The sequence below is a fragment of the Marmota marmota genome, unplaced genomic scaffold (genome assembly GCF_001458135.2).
Source record: "Marmota marmota marmota unplaced genomic scaffold, marMar, whole genome shotgun sequence".
Taxonomy (NCBI): Eukaryota; Metazoa; Chordata; class Mammalia; order Rodentia; family Sciuridae; genus Marmota; species Marmota marmota.
In genome coordinates this window covers 1,786,268-1,796,167 of record NW_026000243.1, presented here as the reverse complement: position 1 = coordinate 1,796,167, position 9,900 = coordinate 1,786,268, and the positions used below count along the sequence as shown (strand labels likewise).

The 9,900-nt window shown below is 35.6% G+C and overlaps 1 protein-coding gene across 9 annotated transcripts in view; it reads left to right on the top strand.

The window, feature by feature from the left end:
* Positions 1-9,900, top strand: part of Msantd2 (Myb/SANT DNA binding domain containing 2) — a 33,227-nt gene that overhangs the window by 16,511 nt on the left and 6,816 nt on the right. For 2 of the 9 annotated variants that reach the window (XM_015498990.2, XM_048796141.1), the window contains 2 exons: positions 5,442-5,531; positions 9,351-9,450. In XM_015498990.2, the coding sequence (XP_015354476.1) occupies positions 9,375-9,450 (76 nt within the window). In that variant the 5' untranslated portion in view covers positions 5,442-5,531; positions 9,351-9,374. Of the gene's footprint in view, positions 1-7; positions 1,772-5,441; positions 9,451-9,900 lie in introns of those variants that run through there. The other 7 variants (XM_048796137.1, XM_048796138.1, XM_048796143.1 and 4 more) reach the window with 6 other exon arrangements.

The window sequence follows — 9,900 nt, the reverse complement described above, 5'->3', positions numbered from 1 at the left end:
ATGGCCATTTCTCTTACCAGTCCTCATGAAGCTAAGAATAAAATATAAAAATTTTACCAAATGTGCTATAAAAAGTGTTATGATTGCCTAAATTTCTTTCAACCAATTTCCTAAATAAGTTCAGGTTGCTCAAGGATAGATGTTTATAGTAAACTTTAAAAAAACTTGCTTATTTCCAAAATTTTCGTTAAAGAGGATATGTTCTTTTCAGGCATCCATGGGATGTAGTTAATACTGTGAAAATGAAAAAAAAAGATTGTTTTTACATCTTTAACCAATTGACTGAATCTTGATTTAATGTTTATACTCCCATGTCTGATGGAGGAGTTCTAATAACATTAGTTTTTACATGAGTTTATCTGGATTCTTTTTTCATAAATGTATAAAATTTGCTACTGGAAAATTTTATGTTACAGATTATCTTTGCCTTAAATGTGGCAGTTTTTAGTAGGAAAACAACTACAAGTTGAGATCACAGAGATCACATGGTCAACAGATGAAACAAAGTAGCCTACAATTTCAGGGGAAAAAACCGCTTTTACCTTTTAAACACTGGTCTAATGATTAGAAGGCCAATTTTGTAATTAGGAAGCAATACAATATTCAAATGGTAAAAATAAAACTGAGGTTTCTGTTTTATTTTTGTCTTATTTGTGTTGTGGGTAGTTCTTAATTTTAGACATGATTGTGGAACAATTATTTAAAGGGATTATGTGGGAGACCTTTAAAGAGAAATGGTTTGCCCCTGTTCTGCCAGAAATATTTGAGAGAATTCTCTTGAATGTGTTTTTTAGCTATCACATTCTTAATAGGATAATATTGTTTTAATATTGTCTGAATAACATGTGGAGTTGGTGCCCAAGATCTGAAGCAAGGAAAAAGATTGAAAAAAGATGCGGACACATCAACTTTTGTAGGTGATATAATAAAAATAATCTTTAATCCAAGTCAGTTCTTTACCAAACTGACCTTTTTCCCCCTTTCAGATGAGGAGGAAATTCTAGACAAATAGTGTTATTTTCCCACCCTTGGTGACTCTATCTCCCTATTGCTGCTTATATGTAGAATAAGTGTTTATACCTTAATTTTTTGACCTGTTTTATTCTAAATGGAGAAACACATGGGATTCTATGTCTAGAAGGATTCTTGTATTCCAGAGAATTCTGTGCATATAAGCATGTGTACTAGAGGTGTGGATTTTATAGTGTTGCCATTAATCTGAGATACTTGTAAATTATGTCAAGTATAGGTTAAAAGCTTTATAATCACATGAATTTAGTTCCATGAACACTGGATGTTTGTTTTTGACAATTAGTATTGTCCTCCTCCAAGGTTTTTTCTCTTAATAATCTGAGTGGGCAAGAGACTCTCAGCTGCTAGCATGAAGAAACATAGAGAATTTAGGACTTGATATTCACTGAGAATCAAAATTTCCTGAATTATGCATTCTCTGCAAGAATCTCTTCTTATGAAGACAGCCCTGGCCAATTATAAACACAGAGTGAGTGAGTCTTTCATAGCCAGATTCAGAATGAAGTACAAACTGATAGGATTCAATCCTGGACAGTTCCTAACCTACAAAGATTGAGGCTCCAGAGAGGTAAGATCTCTTTGTTTGTGGTGGTCATTCTTCTGTTTGACCCTATTAAAAGCCATGAAACAACTGAGTCTTTTTTTTCTATCTTTGATAGAACCACTTTATAGTCTTAAATATTTGTAAGGTATAAGAAGTAACAAAATTTGGACTGGACTGCAGAGCTTCCTTTGGCAGGTAACTGGCCTCTTTCCCCAAAGAAAACTTTTAACAAGAAGAAGGGATATTTTAAAAATAGCCCATTGCAGTTAGTCCTTCATTGTTACAAAAAAATTGATTTGCTGATTATAGTTGTGTTTATGTTTATACCTTGTTTTGCTTTTGCTTTTTTGAAAAGGTTTCAGGAGCCCTGTCTAACTTTGGATTTATTGATTTTATAATCTATTGTGGTTAAACAATGAATTTCCTGATATTCTTTGCTAAGAAAATTTGATCTTACTAGTGATTTACTTTAAAAATTAATTTATTTAATAAATATATTAATCTTACATGATAGGCATTTTTCTAGGCCCAAGGAAAATAGAGACAAGCAAGGTGGACAAAATTCCTATTCTCATGCAGTTTACAATTCTATAGCTTGCTTTCTTTAGCAACATCAAAATTTTGTGAGTGGCATTTGTTCATTTTCGTATGCTAAATCCTCTTTGAAGGAATACTTGCCTTCGTTCCTCATTTGCTGAATGAGGAGGAATTTGGACTAGGTTTATTTTTAAGGTTCTTTTCTGTTCAAAACTTCATTGGTCTGGGTGTGGTGGCACATGCCTGTAATCCCAGTTGACTGGGAAGGCTGAGGCAGGAGGATCTCAAGTTCACAGCCAGCCTCAGTAACTTAGTGAGGCCCTAAGTAACTCTGTCTCTAAATGAAATACAGAAAAGGGCTGGGGATATGGCCCAGTATGGCTCAGTGGTTAAGCACCCCTGGATTCACTCCCCAGTACCAGAAGGAAGAAAAAAAAAAAAAAAAAAAAAAAAAACTTCATTGGAGCCTGGTTTGCAATTAAGCCTTTTGAAGCTCCACTCATCCTCTGTAGATGAATGTAAGTAATACAGGAAGTTTTCTAAAATAAAAGTAAATTGTAGGGGAAGAGGTAGGGATAAGGGGGTAAAGGATGTCAGGAGCTACAGAGAGAGCAAATGAGTTAAAGACAAAATATGAAACCCATTCTTCTTAGTAATTAAGAAGACATTGATGATCATGATAGGAACAGTTTTAGTGGAGTAATAGATGAAACTGTGATCCCATAGGACAGAAGGACAGAATTAGTGTAGACATTGCCTATTCCTGAGAGACTCTTCAGTCTTCAGGTGGTGTTGAAATTGGAATATGTGAGAGCTTAGTGCAGTGACTGCTAAGGAAGGTAGTTAAGACTTTCCTATGCTTTTTTCTGGATGGATTAATTTCCCTGTTTTAAGTTGTTACCTTAACTAGTTTATCTAGCATCTATATTGAAAAGTCAGATAATGAATGATCAAGTACTGTGTTAACATAATTGGAACAGATAATCAGCATAATGAATGGATTTTCAAAATATTGTTTAAGGACCACTTCAGAAAAATGTTTTTTGCCCAGTAGGTAGGGAAAAAGTGGTATATTTTGTGACGTGTAAAGAAATTTCTGTATGCTTTTTACTGGTAGAAATTATTTCCTTCAAGAAATGGGGAGGTCAGTGTGGTATACATACTTGTAATCCCAGCAACCCTATAATAAGGCAGGAGAAACTCAAGCTTGAGGCCAGCTTCTGCAAATTATTGAGACCCTAAGCAATTTAACAAGATGCTATCTCAGAATAAGAATGAATAAATAAAAAGGGTTGGGGATGTAGCTCAGTGGAAAAGCGCTCCTGGGTTCAATCCCCAGAAGAGAGGGGTGGGTGGGGGTTGTGCTGATTTATACCTATATCTCTAGTTTACTTTAGAGTTTGAGGCAGGAGGATCTCTTGAGCCTTGGAGGTTGGGCCAGGTTGGCCAGTGAAGCAAGACCTTGTTGTTTTAAAAATGAATGAGAGGCTGGGTATGTATCTCAGTGGTAGAGTACTTGCCTAATTTGTTTAAAGTCATGGGTTTGATCTCCAGCACCACAAAACAAAATGAAAAAAATAGAGACAGAGAAATGGCAATTTGGCTAATTTACCTCTTAAGGGAAATAAATATCAATGTACTTTATCTAAATGAGTAGGAAATTGAGCAAACTGGTTGATTGACTTAAACTAGTTGTGCTGATCTTTAGAATCTTTGTAATGCCTATGATACAAATTAAGTCTACCTTATTTTAGGGTTTCTGACTAATATATGCTATATTCTTCTATGGAAGCAAAACCAACATAGTGTAGAACAGAGATTTTTTTAAGCTGAAGTTCTTGTCTGGGCTCTTCACTGAGCCCATGTTCCCTTTGAAATTGTATGGAATGGTTTGTGTGTGTATGCATTTTTCTGGGAAGGCAATCCATGACCTGAAAAAGTTAAGTACCTCCATACTGGAGAGGAAAAGCAAACGATCGAAGAATGAAAAGGATTTTTTACTTGCCAAAACTTGCTCTGTAGTACTAAGAACTGGGGGAATGTAAAACAGGTATGCTGTTATTTTTCTTCTTGGTTTTGTTGAGTTTTTTTTCTTTTGGTTGGTTTTAAAAGATTTAGACAATTGGCAAGTCAGTTACATATTAATGTACAGAAAATGTAATAAAATAGGTAGTAAAAAGTTCTGTTGGCCTCACAGGTTTTGCCTTAGGTAACTTTATAATCATTAGTTACAACTCACTGTCAAAAGATATGTGTAGGAATTTATACTATATCCTTAACATCCTTCTTACTGTGTGCAGGAACATGTTTACTGACTTATGTCTGCTATTTAAGGTTTTTTCTTGCCTACTTTTATGCTCACAGTAACAAAGTATATAGTTAAAGAAATTTTAATCTTTCTTTAAAATATTAAAGTGTTGTTTTGTTGCCTCATAAGAGCAATTCATAGTCTTTGCTATAACAATAATCTCAATTTAAAGGAAGTAAAAAGATGTTTCATGAACACTTTTGTTGCTTCAAAATACCCATTTGCCTTAGTTTGAACTATTGTTATTGACACTTTTATTAGAAAACCAATCACTGAAGTTTTACCCACCCCAGTGTAATTTATCCATCTCTTGTGGAGAATAATGTGTGATTTTTAAAAAAAGTCTTTGCTTGTGAATAAGTATAGTCTTTATTTAATCATGTGGATGACACAATTACAAATTTATCATGTTTAGGTGGCACAGGGTTAAAATGACAATACATGCATTTCTAGTATGGCCAGTTTGACAACTACATTTGAAAATCTGTTTCACTGCTTATTTTTTTTCTTATACCATGGTTTCCTGCTGTTATAACTGAGCTGTCCTCCCTTCATATTGACTTTATTTTTCATCTGAAATCTTAGACTGATCAAGCCAATGTTTTCTAAACAACATACAATATGTTTATATGTGTAGTTTTTATGCCTTATTTCTATTCCTCCTCATTATATGCTCTGTTCCACTTACAGTCAGTTCAGTTTGAACAGTGATTTTGTGGGGGCAAATTTTGAGAAAATCATTGAGCCTGTGGTGGAATTGCTTGGCCTATGCCTTCATGATTTATTTTATTTGCTTCCTACTTTGCCATACCAGGGAAGAACTTACTTCTTCCCATTTTCTGAAAGTTGGAGGAGGAACTGGAGGACATTGAAGCAAAAGAAACTTTAATCTCATTCCCAAAGTAGCTTAATAATGACGGGCTTTGATGAAACCACTGGCCCTTATATAGATCTTATTTTCCAAGCCTTTCATTATTTTATTTGCCCTTTTCTGAACTCTACAATTTCCCTCTCTTGTAGCTGGTTCGATGCCCAGAACTGAATGCTGTGCTCCAGCTGTGGCCTCACCGGTGCTGAATAGAGAGGAAGAGCCACCTTCATAGCTTACATGTGATTCCTCTGCTTATACAACCCAATACTGGATTTACTTACTTTGGCAAGATAGCTGCATTGTGCACTGTATTTAATGTTACGTGTACTGTAACCCTGGGTCTTTCTCTGCATTGCTGCCGTTAAACCCCGAATCCTGCCAATCTAAAACTCCTGCCTTTGTTTACCTACCCCTCCCCCATAGACTCCTCATACATTCATCTACAATGAATGTCATCTTTTTTATTCTCTCTTTTCCTTTGACTCTAATCTTAAACTTTGGCAAACTTTCACTCTATCCTTTAAATGGTCAGTTGTCAGCCATCTTATATTTCTCCCTGCTTTGGTAATGGGACATCTTCCAAGTCTTTCTGTGGTTCTTTTCCTTTTGTAGTGCTAAGGACTTGGCACTTGGTAGTGGACTTAGTAAACATCCACCTGGCGTTTCTTCCCAAGGCAATACCCATGAACTCCTTTGGTTTGACCCCTTAATGAGTTCTTCTATTCAGACTTTCTTGACTCCTCCTGACCTCTATCCCTATTATTTCATTCAAGATGGATAGTATTATCTTATAGTTCTTCCTCCAGGAAGGAAATAAAACATAATATCAATATACTGGGGAGATTCTGACATTAAGAAAAGTTATTATTTTAGTTTGAGGATAGTATAGTCTTAAATATGTCTAAGCAAATTCTTTGCCCCAAGATTTTAATTTTGAAACAGCAATTAGAGCTTTAGTTACTGTAAATGTCTAAGATGGGTGAAGTAAAGGAAGAAGAAAGGGAAGCAGGTTTTTTGTGTTGAATAGGTTGTGATTTTCCAAGAAAGCCAAATTGAGGTTTTTGTTGAATTTGGTAGCTGTCTGGAATGGGAGGTATGAGACTTCACTTTTTTCTAGATTCTGAAGTATTATTTTAATCTCAGGTTTAGAGTAGGTTTTGAAGTTAGTTTATTTAGGAATATTGATACAGGCACCCAATCTTTTAATAATGTGCTTTGGTTAATGATTTAGAGTGTGGAATATGTAACCTTTTCTGATTTACTGTGGGTAATAAGAATTGGAAGGTCTCTCTATATGTCCTTTTTATTGATTTCTAAGCTCTTTCCAAGTTTAGCTAAATTCCAATGTTTGTTTCTGGTAACAGCAAGCCTATATTTGAGTTTTTCCTTTTTTTTTTTTTTTTTAAACCCTACTTTAGTCAATGTGTCCTGTTTAAACAGCCTCTCTTGGATTTGTGGTCTTTTTTGAACTCAGAAGTTATTGCTTATGTTTATTTGTATCTTGAGAGAGTTAAAATCAATTTGGAAATCTTTTGAATATACTATCACATGGATTTAGAAGTTACTAAACATCTTACCTGCAGGCACCTGATAGATATTTTACATATCAGCATGTTGCCTTATTATAAAAGTGTATTCCAAATGTACACTACAAGTAAGAGATGGCAAGATCTGTTAGTCTTTTTTGGTGAACTATAAAATATACCCCCTGACTCTTCTTCCATATCTATAATGATTAGATATTGTTGGTTTCATTATTCATAGTTACATGTGAAGCTAGGCAAAATTTTAAGCTAAACTTGGTGGTTTCAAAGATTAAGAGTCTTTTCTGTGGTTTCCCACCATGTATATTATCAAACATTGGTGGCTTTGTTTATGCCTGTGTCACTTCCTATTAAGTGTGGAACCTTTCTTCAAAAGAACCTTAGTTTTACTTCTTGACTTCTAGACCAGCCCTTACTGACAGAGCTAACTGGGCTTTTTTGTGTCCTGAATGCTTTTTCCAGGCAGCCAATAAGTAGTGAGCAGTGGCATGGTTTCCATCTCCATTTATGGCCTTGAAAGGGTGAAGGGACAGTGTTGGGACTCTCCATTTACGGTCCTTGGAAGAGTTGAAAAGAGTGGTTGGGGTGTTCTTGGAGGCAGAAACTAGACATTGTGAGATAAAAATAATTTGGCAGGGGATGTTTGCAATTCAAATTCCAATCCCTGCAAGGAGGGCAGAGAGTGCTGGGAAAGGGGAGCATGTAGAAAGTCAAAAGAAATCTGCTGCAGCATTTGTATTGTAAGGTTTGCCCGTGACATACATTTCCCAAACTCATGTTTCTGATATGTTTCTCTAAGTTTTGTCTTATGTGGTTGTGACTATCCTTTATGAAAAGAAAGAAGAAATGCTTTTAAAAAGAGTATATTATTGGAAACCTCACTTCTCTAAGGCATCATTTGAGACACCAGAAGAGAGCTGAAGAAAGAGAGAATGGGACAGGCGTTTGTGCAGGGGGTAGACTGGCTGGCTTTAATGTGGGTGACTAATTATTGTTCTGTTAATGTCTGGGAAGACCATCATATGTGTCATGTTTTCATTATATCTTTTACCTATCTGGATTTCTGGCTCCAAGTGACAGAGTATTTGTAGATTGTCAACTGTGATTTAAAGATAATAAACTTTCACGGCGGCTCTATAAAGATTATCAGGAGTTGTTTTAGTTTGGTGAGGATGGTTATACACATTGGTGTGTGGAAAGTAATCTCACCCTTTGGAATAAATTTATAATCTTGCTAATGCATATAAATTAAGTCAGAGGTGAACTGGTTCTGTTCAGTTGAATGAAACCCAGTATAGTATAAGGGAGATTAGAAGGAACAAAAGAGAAGCAAAGATGGAATAGAGCCTGAATGTGAGTAAATTTGGAAGATGGGACTAAGTCCATGATTTATCTTTTGAAATATCATATAAGATAACATAAGATGTACTATTAAACTCAGGAAACTAGGCTAATCATCAGAAATATACATTAACAATAAAGACCATGAAAAAAATTGAAGGATTGTACAAGATAATGAAGTTATCCAGGTTTTATCTGTGGACTTGCATAATGATGTTTATTTGCTCTGTGGCATGTAGCAGAAAAAGAAATGAAGTAAACCTCCTACTTTGCCCTCCACCCAGAAGAAGAAAAAAAAAAAACTATTGGTTTTGTTTGTTGGTTTGTTTAGCTAGCAGTTTGAGTTGGTAGATTAGTAAATTGTCTAGTTTTAGCTACAGGTATTAGTGTTCTTGATCATTGATGTCTGAGACTGCAAACTTGTGGCACTATTGATTTGACTTCTGTTTGAACTTTTAGCAGCTACCACAAAGACACAGTGAGTTAGTAAGGAATATAGATTATGTAAATGTTTTATTAGTTAATTTATTTAGGCAATTGTTTTTACCCTGTCTTCCTTTTTAAGAGTAAGGAAGGTATTCTTTGCTTTGGGAAATTCTTCTTTCTGTCCTCCTTTCCTCACACTTTCCAAATTCTGGGCACCATAGCAGCTCTCTCTCTCTTCTGTGGCAGGTGTGCATCCTATTGGCTGGCTGGTATTTCTTGTTTTTTCCCCCCTTATTCTTTTTAAACGGGGGAGGGGGTATAAATATGTGTATGGGGTACATGCAATAATGTTGTAATGTTTCTTGTTGTTAATGGATAATTAATTGCAAAATAATTTGTTTGAATTATAACATGTTTGAGTAAATGCTAAATTAGTATTTTTTCTAATAATGAATTTGAAATCTAGCATTCCTGTAACAATGTGTCTCTGTTTGTCTGTCTGTGTCTGTCTAATAGTAATTAATATCTGTGGTCCGTACCTGGAAGAGGAAGTACAGCTTTAAAGGAATAACAAAAGACTTTGTGTCTTAGACCCTTCGCAGGTGTTACAGTCGGGTGAAAGAACATGGTGTTGGGAAAAGAAAGAGCAGTTACACATTTGAACAGTTGGAACAGGTGTTTGGTCAGGGAGGATGGGATGCTCAGCCCTGCCAGCCTGTACTTATTAACAGTAGTGGCTTGTACCAGGAGCTGGAGTCAGATGGCAGCACAATGGAGGACTATTCACAGGAGGACTGGGGAAATCACAGTCAGGATCTCCATGGCTATCCAACAGATCAGGAATTGGGTAAGAAAGCTAAAATATGTGATATCCTTATGTGTATTTATCTACGTGGTATGTGTACTGGTACTTATTGTCATCTGTGATGTCTTCTGCTGTTTCTAGGTTCAGCACAAAGCACATGTCACCAGTTCATTTGGGTCAATGTGGGCATCTTTGGTGTAGGTTTCAACTGCCAACAAGTGCTTTCATGATTTGAGTACCACCCTGATTCCTAAAGATAGAAGAATTCCTAATTCTGAGCCACACAAGGAGGCTCAGTGACAGAATCCTATGAAATTTAATACTCTGAACCTTCTAATTCTAAGATTCTAGTTCTAAGATGCTAAGAGTATTGGCTCTTGTCCTAAGTGCTTTAAGTGAATCTATCTTTTCCTTCCTTCATTCCAAATACTTTCTTTTCTATCTCTGATATGGGAAAGACTCTTCCCAGATTTTATAGACTGAACAAAAAAA